Source organism: Diabrotica undecimpunctata, chromosome 5 (genome assembly GCF_040954645.1).
Source record: "Diabrotica undecimpunctata isolate CICGRU chromosome 5, icDiaUnde3, whole genome shotgun sequence".
NCBI classification, from domain to species: Eukaryota; Metazoa; Arthropoda; class Insecta; order Coleoptera; family Chrysomelidae; genus Diabrotica; species Diabrotica undecimpunctata.
In genome coordinates this window covers 20,939,078-20,960,579 of record NC_092807.1, presented here as the reverse complement: position 1 = coordinate 20,960,579, position 21,502 = coordinate 20,939,078, and the positions used below count along the sequence as shown (strand labels likewise).

The 21,502-nt window shown below is 32.5% G+C and overlaps 1 protein-coding gene across 1 annotated transcript in view; it reads left to right on the top strand.

Moving 5' to 3' along the window:
* Positions 1–7,502: 7,502 nt before the first annotated feature.
* The window catches only part of LOC140442111 (uncharacterized), a 274,067-nt gene continuing 260,067 nt past the window's right edge, over positions 7,503–21,502 (top strand). The window contains exons 1-2 of the mRNA XM_072533189.1: positions 7,503–7,510; positions 7,696–7,809. Of these exons, the coding sequence (XP_072389290.1) occupies positions 7,503–7,510; positions 7,696–7,809 (122 nt within the window). The remainder of the gene's footprint in view (positions 7,511–7,695; positions 7,810–21,502) is intronic.

The following is a 21,502-nucleotide window of genomic DNA, read 5'->3' as shown; positions in this document are numbered from 1 at the left end:
CTGGGAAATGAAATAATAAAAATAGGAAAAAGCACACTGTTTAAGAGTGGGGGGACCGAGAAATATTTAGTAGTGGGATTCATAATTTCGGAGAAAGTGAAATAACCAGTTATAAATTTTCAACCAATATCAGACAGAATATGATACATAGAATATGTTACATGAGAGTAACAGAAAAGTATAGGAAGATAAGTATCATTACTGCACATGCATCCACTGAAGATAAAGACTTAAAAACCAAAACAGAGTTCTACAAGAAGCTAAGCACCCTAATAGGAAATATACAGAAATAAAATATAAAGATAATCATTGGTGACATAAATGCGAAAGTTGGAGAAGAGGAAATATATAGAAGAATAACAGGGGGTCGAAGTTTACATGAAGAATTAAATGAAAACGGGAAAAAGTTAATAGAATTTGCTACAGAGAACAAAATGAAGATAGCTAGCACAAGGTTTGATCACAAAAACATTCATAAGGTAACATGGACTTCTCCCGATGGAAAAATAAAAAATTAGATAGAACATGTCCTAATTGAAAGCAAACATGATAAGGCAATAATCGATTGCAGGAGTTACAAAGGGGCAGATACCAACAGTGACCATACACTAATAGCAAAACTGAAACAAGAACCACCAATAATACCAAAACCTGTTAGAGATAGATTAATGTACCAATTAGAGCGCTGTCAAGAGAAGCAGGTTGTAAACAGACTAGAGGAAGAAATAAATAAAAAACTAGAGAATTTAGTCAAACAGGATTAAGATGAAGAGTAGCAGACCATACAGATAGCCATGTCGAAAGCAGCGGAAAAGTGTATAGGAAGAGACCATATAAAAAGACGGCAAGTTCGATGAAGAATGTAGGAGTGTTTTGGCAAGAAGAAACAAGGCCAAACTACAAAGAGATGAAGAAAATACACGAAATGCGACCGAAAACTATGTGGCAAGAAGAAAAGAAAAAAAAATATTTGCAGAAAAAAGAAAAGAGAACAGCTAGAAAACAAATTGAAAAACATAGAAGAACTAAACTTTTAAACATAGCATACTGGTATAATAATCTATAAATTAAAAAGAAATTTTAGTTTGTGGGTGTAAAATTAACCTAAAAAAATGTCTGATCATCAGATCGTTCTGATTCGGAGCTCTAAACTAAGGCCTAACCCTGTAAAAGATTTTTTCATGTTCACGAGTAATTTCCTCGCTTATTCGATTTTTGACAGCATTTCTTTTTTGGGTTACACTGGCTGTTGATATTTTCTCCCAAATACTTTGTGGTAGTTACTTTTTCTATAATTTGTCCCTTGGCATACAAACCTACGTTTATTGGTATCCTTGAAAATACTAGAATTTTAGTTTTGGAAATATATATACAGAAATAAATATATATTCTGGCATTCTACAGTATTCACGGCCTTCCCTCGCTCAACCGTTTCCGTCTTTCTGTGTTGTCCCATTCTTCATCGTTTAGGCCTCTTTGGCGCTCTATGGTCGTTGTCTACTTCTTTCTCTCCAGGATCTTTGGAATCGTCCTCTTTTCCTTCTTCCTATGGGGCTCCATTAGGTTATTCTCTTTATCCATCTGCTGTCGCTAGTTCTTATTACATGTCCATACCACTTTAGTCTTTTTTGTTCTATATATGTTAGTATGTCTGTTTCTATCGATGCTCTTTGATTTATTTCGTCATTACTTCTCCTATTCATTCTTATTGCTCTGCAACATCTTATCAGGCATTCCATTCCTGTTATTACTATCTTACTGCTGTTTTTCTTGTTTATAATCCAATTTTAAGCCCCTTATGTCATAATACTTCGCACTTATGTTTTATAAATCTGTGTCTTCATATTTAAGTGTCTATCCCACCAGACTGGATTAAGTTGTCGGATTGATGTTTTTGTTTTTCCTAATCTTTGCTTAATTCCTCTGCTGTTGCCTTTTTTGTGATGGTTAACCCCAAGCATTTAAATTGATCCTTTTCTTTGATTGTTAGGTTGTCGTAAATCTGTAGATGTTCTATGTCTTCTTCACTTGTAGATAGGTACTCTGTTTTCGCTAGGTTAATATTTAGGCCAGCCTTGGTATATTCTTCTTGTAGTTTCTTCATCATGTAACTCAGGTATTCTTGGTCTTGTGCAATCACTACTTGATCGTCTGCAAAGCTTAACGTATATAGGTATTCGTTTGGTACCACTACTCCCATGCCTTCGCATTTTCTTCTCCATGCAGTCAAGGCTTTTTATATGTATATTTTAAATAGGGTTGGAAATGTAGAACAACCCTGCAGGAGCCATTTTGTTGTGGTAAAGTCTCCTATGATTCTTGTTACCATTTTAATGGATACTTTATTTTCTTTATACAGAGCTTTTGTAGCTTCTATGAGTTCCGTCTGTATTTCTAATTTGTACATTGCCTCCCATAGTTCTGATCTTGGTACAAAGTCATACGCCTTTCTCAGGTTCATTAATCTTTCTATCGATGATATTACGCTTATTCCTCTGTAGTTTGAAACCTCCCTTGAAATCTCCATGTTATCACCCGGTGTAATTTTTTTTCAGCCGTACTTCATAAGCTCAGGTGAGATGCCTCCAGATCCCGTGCTTTCTTATTTTTGATTGCTTTTATGCCCATTCTCATTTCCCTATCTGCTATTTCTATTTCTTGTTGTGGAGATTTGCCTTTTCTTCGCCTGTTTTCTTTTTCAATGAATTGTGGTCTTTGTTCTGTTAATAGTTCGTTATAATAGTCTTTCCATTCTTTGTCCTGTATATTTCCCACTTTAATTTTTTCTTTTGAGTTTTGATTCAATCCTCTATTTAGTATCCACTCATTTAAAGTACACTGTATCTTACATTTTCTTCTAAAATTTGCACTTCTTTTTAGGCTTCTTAGTGTATATCCTGTAATTCTTCTAAAAGTATTCTCATCTCCGCCATTTTCAATAGCGCTTGTGTTGTGGCTGTGTCGGGTCTTGTTTCTGATTAAAACCTCATTATTGTTCTCATACTGGCTTTATATACTGCCAAACCGTTTGTTCTGTACTTGATTTCTCTATTGTTTAATATTACTATAAATAGACCCCACATAGAAATAATTTATGTATATTTCACATTAAAAACTCCTAACTCTTGTTAAAACAATATGTCTGCCATACTAAGCACGCTTACAACATGCTCATTTAATGCGATATAGAGGATTTGTTTTTATTTTCAATTATAATCACGGCAAAACAAAGTAGTGTATAGAATTCCACTACGAATTTCATAATTTTGATCATGCGACCATGCTAAAATTCTAACATCCCATTTTGAACTATTTAAAACGAAGGAACGGATTCCAATGATGCTGAAACGATCCCTGTTTTAATTCTGTTTGGTATTACGCTTTTAAAATGAAATTAATTTTTGACTGCTCTACTCACTCGACGCAAGTAAACAATGGGTTTTAGCTCAGTTTTTTCATTGTTTGAACGATTTAAATGGATCGTTCATTTTAGTGTACTGTCAGGAACAGATTAATCGGTAGATTACTGCATACTTATATATTAAATGTAGTATTTATTTTAATTTGCGTATGGAAATAATAGTGGTAGAATTAAACGGACATTTGTTCAACAAATTAGGATGGCGATATTTCTACCATTTAGAGCGTACTATGTCACGTAATTACTTCCAACTTGAAGGACCACCCACTGGCGTGGGAAATAAGAACACAAGCAGTTTAAATAATACGTAATTTAATGATTGAATGTTACTACAACTTAATTAATATCTAGCCAAAGTTTTAGCGCAAGTTCTTTTATTGAAACCGACGATCACTGTCCACAATATACTAGTCCACGAGACACTACACTAGCACTGATATATATACATCGGTTTAGAACGTCTTTCGACGTTGTCCGATACCTAAACACCATCTCTTCCTATCTTCGCAGTCGTTTGTTGTTAAATTTCTTTCGCGCATGGACTTGTCTACGCCGTGTTGCCATTCTAATCTGGGTCTGCCTTTTTTCCGTCGACCTATCGGTTGCCATTCTACTACTTTTTTGGGGAGTCTTGTTGCTGGCATCCGTTGAACATGCCCATACCACCTTAATTGTTTCTTTTCTATATCTTGAGTTATATTTCCTTCTATTTCCATACGTTGTTTTATTACATCATTTCTGATTCGGTCTCGTCTGGAAATACCTAAGATCTTCTCATTGCATCCATCTCTAATGCTTCTATTCGCTTTTTGTTCGTAATTCTCCATGTTTCAACGCCATAAAGAAGAGTAGTTTTAATCATGGTCTCATATATATTAAATTTTCTTCCTTTCGTTATCTCTTTACTCCACAGTATACCATTGAGACATCCTAAGACTTTCTTTGCTTGAGTGATTCGTTTTTCTATTTCCCGTGTATCAGTTCCTGTATTATCAAAGGCAACACCCAAGTAGTCATAGCTTTGACAGCAGGAAATATGTTGTCCATTTTCGAGGTCTATGTTATCTGACTCGTTTCCAATACAAAGATATTTGGTTTTTGCTGTATTGACATTCATTCCCCAGTCGTTATTGTGCGAAGATGCAGGTGTGTTTGTCCTTACACCTTGTCCTGATGCCTTTGTTTCGCTCACCAGTCATAGGTCGCTGGTTTTTTTCCTTTGGGCAACAAGTTTTGTCCTTAGGAAAATAGGTTCACTTTATATACTTGTTTGAAGGACCACCCAGAAAACTGGGACAAATGAAAGTTTCGAAAAGAACGTTTTAACAAATCTATTTAAACTATTACAACAACGTATTTGGACGCCGATAACTTGCTTATGATAGCTGATTTATGACACTAAACTTTATGAAACTATAAAATTAGATCAATTGTCGGTGATACAATATTGACACGAACTGAGTAACTTAATATCCCGACTGTGTTAAACCTTCTGAAGTGCGACTGGCACGGGTAGAGCCTATAGCTCATCCCATGCTGGATTCGAACTGATGCAAACTGATTTTTCACTCGACTTGTAACCGTTTCTTAACATTAAGAAATCTCCCCCTGGCCCACTCGACGTATCTAACGGATATGTCTCCATTCAATACCTTCGACTTTCATTTTATTGTTAAAATTACCTGAGAAGGGTAACTTTCGTTAATGTTGGGAAATTTCAAATGACTCAAACTGATAATTTGGAATTACTAATCCTTTCATTGTTATGATTTTTTGATGATTTTAAAAGCTTATGTCTAGAAAGTTATTTGAATGCAAGTTATCGACGCCATATAGATTATTGGATGGTACAGAGAATTTTATAAATCTTAAACTAATATACAGTGTGATATAAAATAATATGACACAAAATAAGATAAAAATATTAAATATTGTTGTTAAGCAACAGTTATATTCTTCTATCAGTTTTCTAAGCATGTACTGCATGTCTTCCCTGTCGGTCGCTAGCACTACCTGGTCATCAGCAAACTGGAATGTATATATACATTCATTGCTAAGCTCTATACCCATCCTATGCACCTTTCTTTTTCATCTTTCCAATGCCGCTGCAACATATATATTGAATACATTCAAGATATCTATGTAAATTATATGGTTACCGGTCACACATATTTACCAAACGATGTCGATTTTTCATTTATTAGTAGGGCACAGAATTTAACCCCAGTGTACACTCCTAAAGCATGAATGGAATTAATTTCAAATTGTCGAAAGCGCCACCCATTTCGTGTAAAAAACGTGGTGGATAAGTTTGTGTCATTTGACAAGTTGAAAATCTTTAAGTCACTTCATGCCCTGCGGAGTTCTGGCGTCATGATTTCTCAAATACGCAGAATTAAGTTCTCCAAAAATACATCGGTAATGTTTTTCAATGATGATTACTCGGATACTTATAATGCTATAGATCTAAATAAAATGAATTCTTTTCAAGAATTTTCACAGGTATTAAAAAACTTTTCCCCGGAGGTTGCCGCTGATATTAGACTCTTATCTTTAATAAAATGAAAGATATAAAAAAATGCTACAATTTGTAACTCCTGTGCATCATCCATTTTATCTTTCTTTGCCCCATTACAATCGCAGAGGTGATAGGGAGGATAATGAAGACATACTACCACCATTTCGAGGTGAAGATTTGGATGAATAAGTTTACTTTAACTATTTTTAATAATTCTAAAATGGTCTATGTTACATTTTTAAATAAAAAAAATTAACAAAATGAAGTTCAGTTATCAGTAAGGATTTTTTTTATGTTTATAGACCACTTCAGTTCCAGGCTAGCCATTTGTCAACTTGTCGGAACGTCATCGTTGTATATTTATTTATTGCAAAAAAAAATATTTTTATCAGAAAGCATTAAACTGATTCAACTTTTTTATGAATAATGTGAGTGTTTTTTTTGGTTTTATTTTCTGTTAATTTTTTAGACACAGTATTTAGTTCTAAGGCTGTAGTAGTTCACGGGGTTAGCTAGTATTGAATAAATAAACCGAAAAAAACAACAGATCATAAACAATTTGCCAAAAATGCGCTACACAACCTTTTTTCATAGCTTCTTAGAATTGGAGAAAATAAGACGAGGTATATAAAAGATTAAATTATTAAATATATACTAACAATGAAAAAAATTGCATACACCATGTATAACTGGTTCAAAACAAATTAACTATTATAGTGTCAACCAGAAAATCTTAAATATAAGTGTTAATTAAATTTATTAGAAGAGAAACATTTGACCTATATTTGAAAAATGCACATGAACAATTTTGAATTTTCAAGTGATTCCAAATTAACGAATATTAATTGGTTTTGAATGATTTTTTCGTAAAGTAGATAGGCACTCGATAAAATAAGCATAGTATCTGAATCAAAATTACATATAGTTTCGTAGTCCCAGTCCAAGTGCTCCAATCATCATCAATTTTATGGATAAGTCAGGTAGATTTTGGAACAGACCGCCTCGTCCCTATCAAAGCCTTGTTAGTGTTCTGTTTAATCCTACAGCAGTGCTTCAAAGCTGTGTATAAATCCATCAGCAGTCACATCAACTAGATGTGACTGATTGTGTTTATTTAAGGACATATATAAAATTTTTTGTAAAAAATACCGTGATATGGACAATAAAATATTCTACAAATAAAAGAAAATGAGTTTCTACCATGATTAATACCAAAGACATCGTCAAAAAACCAAAAAATATGTATTAATTTTTTTTTGAGGTTATGTTTTTGGGTCTAACGGTATAAAAAATTTTTTGTTCGGGCACTTTTTGATATAGAAAAACATAGTATTTTTATTTTTAAAATATCGCTAGGGACATTTTTCACTATTTTAACCAGCTAGGCCCTTTGTGTGCATTTTTTTTGGCTATTTTAATTATAAATTTAAAGGACCGACATGTTAAACCGTTTTTCCGGAAATATTTGTTGGATTTGCGGACTGCGAGTCCGAGGTTACATTTTGTGTAACAGTATGTCACGTTATCCTGAAAGGTTTTAAAGTTGCCTACGCACATTCTAGGATGGCTAAGTAAAAGTAGTAGTGCTCCCTTCATTTCCATAATGATCTCGGACCTTTGGTTCTTGGGTAAAATATCGTTATTTCTGACTATAGATAGAGCTTTTAAAGCGAGTTACTACTACTTATGACTTACTATGTATAATTACTGTTTTAAATAGAATCTTACATAAACTAAAGATAATTTTTTTATCTAGAAAATTTAGCTGTCAGTGCTTGGATGGCTATACAGGACCATACTGTTCCAATGGACCAAAATCTTTTTGTGACGCAGGAGGGACACCCACCTGCAAAAATGGCGGTACCTGCATGTAAGTACAATTTAAAAATATTAACATTTTATTGTTATATCAAAATTTTTATTATTAAATGAAAAAGACGTATGTTTTTTATTGCTATTTTGTTTATTTAAAGTACGCCGTAGCGTGTTTAAATTCAACGTTTAAAACCGCGCGTGTAGCGCGAAGCATTTACCTTATATTATTAGAAAACAAATCCAAGACTACATCCATTTATAGATCCTTACAAGAAATTTTTAAAATTTTTTACTTTTCCTATCAAAAGATAAATGATTTAAAGTATTATTTTTGGAATAACTTATTCATTGAACTTTGCTTTGACATTTAGTTAATTTCAACATATTGCTTATGACTTATAACCGAAATATATAAACTTTAGCTTCGTTTTTATTATATACAAAGCTACTTTTGTTGCACAAAATCGGATTCTAATAATTTCATTTCTTACAAGCGCAAATCATCATACATACTCACACAGTATCTTATATAATCGATTTATACTTTGTTTTGTTTGTTGGCATTTTACTTTGTTTTATTTTTTTATTAATGGTCCATGTCTAATTTCACAAAACTCACAATTTCTGTTTGAATTTTTATTTTGTTTCCATTTCTCCGATTCCGTTTTTGTTACTCTTGCACCTAAATCCAGTCCATCTAATTTACTTACCGTTGCACGTCATTATCATTGACAGAGATCGAAGTGGACATAGTTGCTAAAGTATAAAAAAATCCTGACTCCATTTTAAATCAAATAAGTCACATAATTATTGCAAAAGTGGATTATACAACAAAACAAATTAATATTTAATGTAAATAAATAGAAACAAAACAAGAGTTAAAAAATAAAATCGTATACTAATTTTCGAAACCAAATTAAAGAATTCCGATTAAATCTGTGCCTTCTAAAAATTGCAAGGCAAAACAGACGTTGATAAAGATGTTAAGAGAGACATGGGGAATCTAAAAATTGCATTCCACAACATATCTCCTCAACTAAGCAAAATTCTTAGCGAATTGGTTTCAAGTACTAATACAGAGTATATCGAAATAAAAAGGAAAAGACAGTTAAAATTTTATTTCACGTACAGGGAGCTTGCGCATCCATTTATACGTATTTCTGTCCAATAGGCCGAAATACGTATAGTATAATCAATATAAATATCCACGTCTGTTTTGCCTTGCAATTTTTACAAAGCACAGATTAAAGCGGAATTCTTGAATTTGGTTTCGAAAATTAGTCTACGATTTTATTATCAGATGTCGCTACATTGCGTCTATACGAAGCCATGTTAGAGTTGCTTCCTAAGACAGAAAAATTTATTTCACGTTCAGAGCGTTTGCGAAAGCCGTTCTGATGAGGCCTATTGGGCCGAAATACGTATAAACGGATGAGCAAGCTCCCTGTACGTGAAATAAAATCTTAACTGTCTTTTCCTTTTTATTTCGATATACTCTGTACGAGTACTAGAAACCACTTCGCTAAGAATTTTGCTTAGTTGAGGAGATATGTTGTGGAATGCAATTTTTAGATTCCCCATGTCTCTCTTAACATCTTTATCAACGTCTGTTTTGCCTTGCAATTTTTAGAAGGCACAGATTAAAGCGGAATTCTTGAATTTGGTTTCGAAAATTAGTCTACGATTTTATTATCAGATGTCGCTACATTGCGTCTATACGAAGCCATGTTAGAGTTGCTTCCTAAGACAGCAAAGATTTATTTCACGTTCAGAGCGTTTGCGAAAGCCGTGCTGATGAGGCCTATTGGGCCGAAATACGTATAAACGGATGCGCAAGCTCCTTGTACGTGAAATAAAATCTTAACTGTCTTTTCCTTTTTAGATAAAAAATAATTTGTTAAAAACAATTTGAGCCGCTTGTATGCGTCGTATAAAGATGTAAAATGGAATACTTAAAAAAGAACAACAGTTTTTTCATTACTTATTAACATTAGTCTACACCGAAACTGTCAAGTGTTACCAATTTATGCCAAAATATCACCTTTGTTCGATTACAGTTACAGTGTGATCCGAACAAATGTACAAAATGTATGTATATAATTAGACTTCGGCAAATATGCAAATAAAAATGTAGAAAATATGCGCATAAATATGCACGTGTTTACCCGAAAATATGCAAATATTTTACAAAATATGCATACAAATAAATAAAAAAATCGTAAAATAGTAACAATTTTATTTAAAAAAAAAGGGTACATAACTAAATATTTCCTACTATTCATTAAGATTTACATTTATTTTAAGTAACTACATCATTTTTAAGTATGAATAAACTTATTTAGAATTATGGTAACAATAAATGACCAAGTGGTGTTCAAAATTTTCTAACAAAAACTTGTGGCTGCTGTCTGAGTACATATATTTATATATGGAAAAACTTCGTTCAACATCAACTGATGTAACGGGAGCATTTTTCAAACTAACCAAGACATTTGGTTCTAAATTAATTGTTTCCGAAATATTTCCAGCTAGAACACTGACTACTTCAGAAAGAATATGGTAACCTTTATTTTTTTCCATAGTAGCTTCAAATTTTTTTAAAATATCTTTTCCAATATTACCTCTAACGTTCCGACAACATGACGCAAATTCTTTTATTAATGCTGTACTTTCGAACAATGACAGTTTTGGTGATTCTAACTGAGTAATTGTTTTTTGAACAAAACTAAAATTTGATTTTATAAATGAAAGTTCTTGTTGAAGCAAGTTACTCTGAAAAGTTTGTTTAGAATCCAAAAGAGATTGGGAACTTTCATCAGTTAACGTATCAATTATGTTCTTTATTTTAACAAAATGATCTGCATAAAAATTAGCTGCTTCTAACCATGTTCCCCATCGCGTTAAAATAGGTTGTGGTGGAAGAGGAATGTTAGGTAGATTTTCTTTATAAAGTTGAATTCTTATAGGAGATTTAAGAAATACTTTTTTGACACTGGATATCATGGTATTTACAAGAGGAAACTTTTTTCGTATTTCCTCTGCAACTCTGTTTAATCCATGCGCTACACAAGTAACAAGTATTAAATCTGGGAAAAATATTTTTAAATTTTGTCCTGCTTTCACCATATAAGGAGCAGCATCCGATAAAATAAGCAGTAATTTATTAGAAGGAATAGTTGTCGGAAGAAAAAAAGTTGCTAATGTTTCTTGTATAAAACGCGAAATTGTTAAAGCATTTGTTTTCTCAAGTTGCTGGCATGAAATAAGATGAGATTTTGGTAAGGTATCTTCTTTAAGAACACCAATCAATAAATGAGCAATATACTTTCCTGAGGAATCAGTGGTTTCGTCTACAGATATGTAAAAATAATTATCTGCAATTTCTTCCTTAATATTAATTAACACCGACGAGTATAGCCCGTTCACATTATTTCTTCTTAGAGACCGATCACTTGAAACATTAAGTTTGCAATATTTTTTTAGAAACGAACTAAAATTTACATTTGCTAATTTTGAAAGCGGTATGTTTGCAGACACTAATGCGCGACACAAGTCTTCATTAAAAGTTTCTTGCTCATCTAATTTTTTTGAAGTAGATTGGAAACATTTAGCCATTGAAGTTTGATGTTTTCCTCCTATTTTTCCTTTTTTTTGCAATGTGTGAAGCAGTTCTCACATGTTGGTCTATCTGAAATTTCTTCTCACATGCTATCTATAAATAAAAATAAAAACCTTTATTTTAACCCAACTTTTAAAATGTAAAAACATACAAGGTGTTTTTGGTTAATCAAATAACTGGTTTGGAAAAAAAAAACACTCGCTAAGTGTTTTAAATGCAGTATTAATCCACAAATTAGTTTTTATTACTAACCATTAGTACATCATATAACTTATTTTAAAATTCAACAAAAGTTTTTTTTTTGTTAATTCAATTACAATAAAAATAATTGTGTTTTAGAATATCTGACTTCATAAAAAAAAGTAAAGGTGAAAAATTTTTCTAAATACACACCATTGTATTGTACCATGGACAATTTTTTCTCACTAAAGGAAGCTATTTTTCATTTAAAAACAACCTACGAGTACTAAATTTCAAGTAAATACGTTTATTGGTTTTAAAGTTATTGTTGTTATTAACTAAAAGAATTAAATTTTTTTTAATTTTAACACCCTGTATCTCGAAAAGTAAATAAGTTTGACCCCTCATTAACTATATCGTTTTGTTCAATTTTTCGAGAAGTATCTATAGTCAAACGTTGTAAGTGTCATTTGGAAACACCCTGTATGTATGAAATATTAGATATTTAATAGAAAATATTAGATACTTACAATTTTGCCACAGACTGAACAGTAGATTTTTCCCATATCCATAGACAGCTCTTTATAAGGTTTAATCCAAGTTGAAGCACTGGTTGTTTTAGGCATTATAAAATCACAATCTTTCTTTTTGTTACGCACAACGAGTGTTTACGCTTTGAATATCAAAACAAAAATGATTTACAAATCTGAGCATCAAATTAGAAATGTTTAGGTACCTAATTCAATAAACTGGGAGATTTTGGAAAATCTCTAAATTAGGAACAAAACTATTAGCCGTTTACCTGCTGTTAAGATACAATAAATTGTAGATAGATTTGGGGATTAGATCATAAAATGCAAATGAGCGAACCCTTGGCGATTATCCAATAACTGAATGCCTCAGTGACCGAGACTTTCTAAGAATATTGAGGGCTACTTAAATTGATCTTCTTTGAAATTGTAAATGTTTTGTACCTGTAGAGATTACGTACTTAGATCATTTCTTGATTAAAATGACTACAAAATTTTATACAAGAATTGAAATAAATTGGTATGTTTAAAAATTTTCAAATACAGTATAAAAATCTGAACTTTTATGCACTTTATGCAAACTTTTATACAAATATGCCAAAATATGAAATATTTGCATAAAATATGCACAATATGCAAAATATGCAATATGCATATTTGCCGAAGTCTATATATAATAAAATATGTCTAGTGTAATGCCAGTGTACTCGGCAACGTGATTCTAAAAAGGAACACACCTACCGCCTAAATATTTTGTGTTGGTATCATGTGACGTCACGGGCTGTGACGCGGATGACGTGCAACGGTATGTAAATTAGATGAAGTATATTAAAACCTATTTTTCTGTATCACTGGTGTATCCTCAATAATCAGTACCTTAAACCTTGTGTTGTTATTTATACATTATTTTGTAGAGATTTACTTGCAATTTACACTTCTAATCTTGGTCTTATATCTTGAAATTATGCAAAAGTTAACTTAAATTTTTTAAATGTATTTCCAAACCTCTCTATTACTTAGCAAATTTGTAGTGATAACATAATGCAGATTAAAAACCGAAAATGTAGTAACAAAAACAAAAAACACAAATAAAATTAGTTTTACATTATTTTTAAATAAGCTTGAAAATTACTTCATGTCATATTAATTTAGTTTCTTATCCTTAGCTTTTTTATTCCTTAAGCTTATATAGCAAGTATAATTTCGATTATACAGTTGGACCACAGCCAAAGTAAACTCCGGAAAATTCAAACTGGTTTTTTATATCTTAAAATTATTAAAGTAACCATGATAAAGACACAACCACTTGGTAACTTTTTATTTTTATAAAATAAGACAGTTGATCTGTTATTTTCGTTTTGTATTTGATTAACCATTTGGAATTAAAATTTTTTAATAGGTTACGATAAAAAATGTACGTGTTTGTGAGTATGTGTATATGTGGAATGGATGAAAAATGGCAATCAACTAAAAGTATTTTCCTTCCTTAGTAAACCGTTCGAGCCAATCTAATTGCGTATCTTTTAAGCTAGGAACACTGACCCTCTATCTATCTATTAAAATCTTCTCAAATCTTCCGCATAATGTATTGGAGGTCATGGTCTCGCTAGTAAATGATTCCCTTGAAAAACGTACATTCCCTAACTGCCTAAAGACTGCCATCGTTATTCCTCTTCATTAAGGTGGAGACAAATCTGATGCCTGCAACTATAGACCTATTTCCTTGTTACCAGCACTATCAAAAATTATTAAAAGGCTTATAAAAGTTTGACTTATGCCCTTTCTCCTTAAACATAATATTTTATCGCAAAATCAGTTCGGCTTTTTGTCTAATAAATGTACTAGTGATGCCATGTTTTCTGTGTTACATGAGGTATATCCATCACTAAATAGTAACCTCTCCTCCGCCACCGTTTTCTGCGATTATTCCAAAGCCTTTGACTGCGTAAAACACGATATTCTATTAAAAAAATTAACTTTCTATGGAATTGGGGGTGTGTCTTTGAATTGGTTCAAAACTTACTTGGTAGGTAGGAAACAATTTGTTAGAATAAAAGACACCGACTCTAGTTGTAAAGACATTGAGTGTGGAGTACCGCAAGGTTCAGTATTAGGTCCCATTTTTTTTACTTTTCATTAATGACATCACTGACTTAAAAATTAAAGAAAATTTTTTTCTATTTGCTGATGATACCAGTATTACTTGGAGCAGCTCTAATATTTCAACGCTTCATTCAATTATAACCGCTGATTTGCTTATAATCAAGGCTTAGTTAGACTCCAACTTACTTAGCTTTAACGTAGATAAGACAGTAGCATTATCTTATAAAGGAGTCATTCAACCCTTGCTTTTGAATGAGAGCCAAATCAGTATCGTTAATTCCGTGAAATTTCTAGGTATTCTTATCGACAGCGATCTTAAATGGTCCTTGCATACTGACTCCTTAAGGAAGAAACTAGCCTCAGTTTGCTTTGCAATAAGATCTGTTTCGAAGGAACTAAATTTATCTTCTGTCAAAATGGCATATTTCTCATTGTTCGAGTCCCATCTTTAATATGGGCTTTAATTTTGGGGTTCTAGTACAGCGGCCCAATTTGATACTATTTTTAAATTGGAAAAAAGAGCAATTCGTTATCTATTTGGTCACAAACAAACAACTCATTGCAAGACCTACTTCAAAAATCACGGAATTTTGACGCTTCCCTCTTTATTTATTTTGGAAACGGTTTGTTTGATTCGCAAGCATCTAAACATTTTTCCCGATAGACCTGATCATGGCTACTCCATTAGAAATTCGGATTGTAACGTTTATTTACCGATCCCGTCCACTCAGCTAGTAAAGACTTCTATTCTATATAGTGCAAAAAAACTTTATAATCACCTTCCAAGAGAAATTAAATCCGCAACATCTTTCATTAAGTTTCGTAAGATGACAAAAATCTATCTCTCTGAAAGACCATATTATTCAGTTGACCAGTTTCTTAATGTATAACAAAGAAACAAAATTAGTATTGTTTATAATTACATTTGGGTGTCTCAAGCAGTAGCTACAATTTGTCTCATTTGTTGTTGTCTGTACAAATTATGTAAGTGATCTATTTCTCTGACTGATTTGAAGCTCTATTGTGAGCTCCATCGAGTCGTAGTTATTGTCTCTTATGAAATGTGTAACATGACGCGGTTTTCCTCTTTTGTAATATTTTAATAGGCTTAAATAAGTTTTTAGCACCACATAACGTTTAATTTATATTTTGGAAACAATTTTCTAGGTTTAAATCCAAACGATATACAAAATTAATTATTTATTTTATTTTTAATTAAAACTGTGGTATTATATTCCCATTTAGTACACTAGATAATATGCCATAAATGTAGAAAACTAATTACTGTAAGTTATGAACAACGACTCTTGCAATACTTAATATCGAGGCTATCTTAACGATGAATATTGCATATCTAATTATAAAACTTAAAGACAGAAATTTAGCTGCCAAGTAAAACTCAAAGTACTGTGGAAAATTATCCATGTTATTTTAAATTAATTATTACAGTCGGTTCACAATTTGTTGATAGCTCACTACAAGTTTAACCCTAATTAGAAAACTGAAATACAGAGAGGATAGGTAATACGATATAATAGTAAAAACCAACCTAAAACTGACGGTTTAAGACGTTTTCGACTAACCCACCTTATATCTGAAGGAATACAATACCTTATAATCCTATTACAGGGGTATTTTGAATGGTTAGAGATGAACGACCAGTGTCGTAGAGTATATCATTGAAACATTTATTTGAACTAAATAAATACATTTTTTAAATTGTACTTATGTAAATTGTATTTTTTAATAAAACTTATTTATTTTATTCAAAAATAAAAAAGTTTCTTGCCATTTGTAAAAGATACATTTATTTAATTATGGAAAAAGGCGCCAAATGTCGCCTGGCAAAATTTCCAATGTGTTTTAAATGTATCTATTATTTTCGAATCCGGAGAAAACTAATAAATATTTTTGAAAAATTTAAACGCAGAATGAAAGATTACATTATTACTCAGGGCAGAAAGTCCCTGAAAACTTCTACAATCTTTATTTTAATATGTTATGTAACAGGGGTGAAAATAAAAGAGAAAATATAGTATAATTTTTAATTGGAAATATTGCATGCAAAAGAAACTTTTTATTTATTCTAAAAAATATTTCATTCTGCCTTTAAATTTTTCAAAAATGATTTTAGTTTTCTCAGGATTTGAAAAAAAAATGGATACATTTAAAATACATTGAACATTTTGACAGGCGACATTTTGCACCTTTCCCCTTTAATACCTTACGATTACAACTACTATTACTTACCTTATATAATTACGATTAGAAAACTATTCAAATTCAAAATAAATAGGATCAACTTCGGAATCCGAGTCATCTTGAGGGTTAATAATTAGGTTAATAATATCTACGGTCGCATCAATTATGTTATCCAGATCCCACATTTTTTGTTCTTCTTCTATTACATGTCTTACTGCATCTTTCCAGTTTTGTTTTGTAATATGTTATAAGGACTCAGCGGCGGCCGGCCAGGTGAAGTAGGTGAAGGTGAGGTTCACCAAAAAAATATAATTAAATTAAGACAAATAAATAAAAAACGAAAGCAACATTATTATATCTAAATTCTGAAATCAATTATTTATTCTCTTTTAATTAATCTAAAAATTAAAAAAGACAACTAGCTTTATTGGCGGTACGTACTTGACGGTCAAGTCCTGACCTGTGTCACTAGCCGTGTAGGATTCAGGAATAGGTGAATATAATTTTTGAAATGCGAAATCCATCTGCATAAGCGTTCACGGTTGCCATGGCAACGTGACGTCAGCCTATCCTTAGTGATAGTTGAGAAAACTGGTGAGTGCAGTTCCGTCTAAAAATACATTATCCGTCTTCACCCACTGTTGGATGTGTATTTGGTATTCCTATTTTTCGAAAATTTCTCTCATCGACAATATTTTGAAATTTAGTCTATTATATCGATATTTTTTATATAGTATAGTGTATAGTATAGTATTTATTAGTTGAGTTTAGTCACAGTATTAATTTTATTTGTTTAGTGCAATTTATTAATACATTTCTCTGTGGTTTGTTTCGGATTTCGGATATAAAATGTTCTCTTGGATTTCGTTAGGACAAAAATAATTTTAGAATGACTTCTTCTTCTTCTTCTTCTTCCTATGCCGTCTCCATTAACGGAGGTTGGCGACCACATTTCTAAAAGTTTCTCTGTCTTTTGCAACGTGGAATAATTCGTCTATAGTCATGTCCAGTCTTGAATATTTCGCAGCCATGATTTCATCTTTCTACCTATTCCCTTTTTGCCATGGACTCTACCCTGCATGATGACCTGCAGAAGACTATTTTAAATGGTGGCTAAATTAATTACTTGGTGTGCAATATACTAGAGACTCCGATTAGGCATTGGAAAAATAAAGATAAAAGGGATGTTCTTTTACATGGTCGACCAACCAGTATTTTAAACATCTGCGTCTGATCCAGAGTGGTCGGCTGCAATCAGCATCTGACTCAGAGTGGGCGGCTGAATCGAAACTCACCAACCCGTTTTAGCAGGCGTGGTGTTTTAATCGCCAAAAAACCCTCAATGAAATGTCAAGGTTAAGAACTAAAATACCCCAGGCAAGCAGAACGAATAGAATCTAGTATAAGTGCCCTAAAAAACTGTTTTTAAGTTATTAGGGCCCTAAACTCTATACATTTTTTTAACGAATTTTTAATGAGATTTGGGCGCGAAGTAGGTACCAAAACTCCTTTTGGCTCCGGCAAGCTTTCCTCATCTTCACCACTTTTTTAGGCTACGAGCCGCCACTGTAAGGACTCGTATAACAATTCACGTACAGCTTGTATTTTATATGACGTATTTTTTCTAGCCACATAACTTTTCATTTGTGCCCAAATGAGTTCAATTGGATTTATTTCGCAGTGGTAGGGTGGGAAGTCTAAAGACTGTGATGTTTCGCCTTTCCGCCATTTTGTCAACTACGTATTTCTTGAACTTAGATTTGTGTTGCCGGGCAATTTTTAAAAGTTCTGCTTTTACCATTCCATCTTCGTAAGGCAGATACTTATTCCGCAGCCAGTCAAAAATATCCTGTTTCTTCCACGCATTCGTTAGAAGTCTTTCTACTAGTCGTGAATGATAAGGTGCATTATCTAATACTTTAATTGAATTTGGTGGTATGTGTTCAATCATTTGCTCAAAATACTCTTCGAAAACATCAGCTGTCATCTCCTCGTGATAGTCTTTTGTGCTTTTGGAATGAAATTCCAACAAACCATGCTTAACAAATCCTTTTTCACTGCCAATGTGAGAAATTATTAATCTACTGCCTTTACCAGAAGGTGGGGAGATACCAGTAGACCAACCTTCCATAAAGGCTTGCCTGGAGCTTAATATATTTTTATCTGACCAAATTTTTTTTAGAGTATGACCTGAGTTTACCCACGTTTCATCCTGGTAGAAGATGGGCCTTTCTTCAGCCCGGAATTTTCGTATGAATCTTAGATAATTTCTTCTCCAACATCATCTTCTCCTCCTGGTCAATCAAAAGTGATTTTCGGTCTGATTTCTCCCACGGGAAATTTAATTCTTTTAAAACTTGCCACAATTTAGTTCGCCCGATATGAGGCAAATCCGGGTCGTCTCTAACTTCTTGTAAAATTTTGTTTAGGTTTGGTATTTCTTTTTTGAAAAAAAATCCATGAATTTTCCTTCGAATACCATTTTTGGCAAATTCATCAATTTCAATAGGCTTTTTCCCTCTCTTTAAGTGTTCGTTTGTGTTTGGGTTAGCTATACCGTGTTTTTTTCTTTCTGATAGGAACCTATATAAAGTTGACTCTCCTACGCCAGTCATGTTGGCACAACTTTCGACTATGTTGCGAACAGTGTTTGTGGGATTCTGAGAAACCAGAGCATCGTGAACATTCAGGATAATAGTCTTCTCTCTTGGTGAATAGACAGACTTACTGACTGTACGCAACAGTACCGGTGTAAAACTTGATGATGAAGCCATCACAAACAATCTAACAAAACGAGCACGAGCGAAAGGTACGTCCATGTTCGTAGGTATATGGAATAAAAAATCACTCACGCACTGTATATAATTTGCAAAAGAAATATTCGAAACGCTAATTACTGCCGTAGACGCGGAAACACCGACGAGCCGTAAATTACATGCGATCAAAAACGTACTAACCAAAAAAATTGTTTTCGTTCGTAATAACTTCACCCTTTCAAGTTAAGTTTCGAATATAATTATATTATTAAAAATCTGGGGAATTCCATCTTAATTATCTTGCAAGGAATAGTACCTTCGGATATGAATTCCAGGTTTTCTAGTAAAGCGAATAAACGCGAAGATTAGTATTGAAATATCCAAGGAGATAAGGTAGTCTTATTTACAAAATTGTTAATGGTTAAATTCTTATTTTTATTAATATAATATATTAACCAACGTAAGTCGTGAAAGTTTTAATTGTTTTTTTGCTAAATATATTAGTATTAAAATATTATCAATATTATATATAACAGTATTAAAACATTATATTATTATTTAATGAATAAACACCTTAGGAACGCCTATGATTTACGACCGTTTTATGAGTTTGAGGCATATTTTGTGCTCTCGACAATTTGTGAACGAAGAATAGATAGGTAATTTGAGTTCTAAAAAATGCTCACTTATATTATATTCTAACATATTTTAATTTATTTAAAATACGTCTTGAAGTATTTATACATAAAAAAGAACATTGCAAAAAAATAAATTTAATTTAGCGTGTCTTATGTACACATCTGCAATATCAATCATTTGATAGTTTCACACCTCCATTTAAAGTTATACCTAATTACACCCATGACACAATTCTAGCGGAAATATATACCTGCATAGTTGACATTCTCTTCCTAGACAAGCAATTAAAATAAGGCACTTTCAAATCGATTCTAGACAGATGTTGAAATATATCGATTGTAGAGAAAGGTTGAAATATAAGGTGCTTACAGGTGTCGTCTATCTACTTGTCTGAGCTTTCGCTTTAACTATCTGAATTCGGTGAAGTTTATTGGATAAATTGGTGCATTTAGTGCTAAATTGTAAAATAAATCTTACGGTATTTTCGAATGAACCTACGTCACTTCGGATTTAGAGGTTTTGGTATTATAAAAATGTCTTCAGTAAGTGAATTCAGATGTTTAATCAATCGATCATTTAAGTGAGCAAATAAAAGAAATTATCTAGTTCACTCATTTAATAGAATACGTTTCGCTTTTTTATTTTTATAAGCTTTCTCAGTTTTGTACAAAAAAATAAACAGCAGAGCACTTTCTATGTCAGTGTGACAGTTTGGCAAATTTGCGGTTCTTTGAATTAGGAGAAGAAAATTCACCCGCAAATAGCTACTTGGAAGGTACAGTCTCGAAGCTATTAGAATTTTTAAAAAGGTCAGGATAGGGAATGTTATCTAAGACTAGATGACCACAATAGATCCGAAAAGGTCGCAGTGGAATAAACCAAAAGGCCACCTCCCTAAATCTATCTATCTGTACAGAAAATAATGGTGTAACTTTATAAGTAAAAAACAACAATGGTTAAACTCATACTTACAAACAATTTGTAGGTTTTGTTAGATGGTATAAAAACTGAAGGGTTACTTAACATTAAAAAGAGAAACGTCTTAACAAAAAACAAAAAACTGAAATACAGCACAACATTTAATTGTCTGGTGATTTACATTTAACAGACGGCTTCATTTGGCTATGTTGTTTGAAATCCTATATATAACGAGTTTATTACAGCTGCCGCCGTTTCTTGCAACCTAGCTTCCAACGCTTGCGATTGTTCCAGTCATCTACTTGTAGACCCCTATCTTCCATTGCACCTTTTACTTCTTGTCTCCACGATCTTCTTGGTCTTTCCTTTTTCCTGCGGTTGGTGGGGATCTACTGTAACATTCTCTTTGGCCATCGTTGATCATTCATCCTTTCTACATGGCCATACCATTTCAGCCTTTTGCATTCTATAGTTTCCAGGACGTCAATGTCTATGCCCATACGCTCTCTGATTTCAGTATTCCTTACTCTATCTCTTCTAGTGAGTTGGCAACATCTTCTCCAATAATTCATTTCCATTGCTTTTATTTTGGATGTGTCATTTTTATTTATTACCCAAAGCTCTGAACCAAAGCTCTGAACCATATGTAGCAATGCTTTCTATGATACTTTTGTATATCCTAATTTTTGTGTTTCGGGTGATGTGGTTATTCCAAAGTATACTATTCAGTTGAGGTATTGCTGAATTTCCTTGACCAATTCTAGTAGCTATTTTGTTTGTTTACACCGAGATATTTATAGC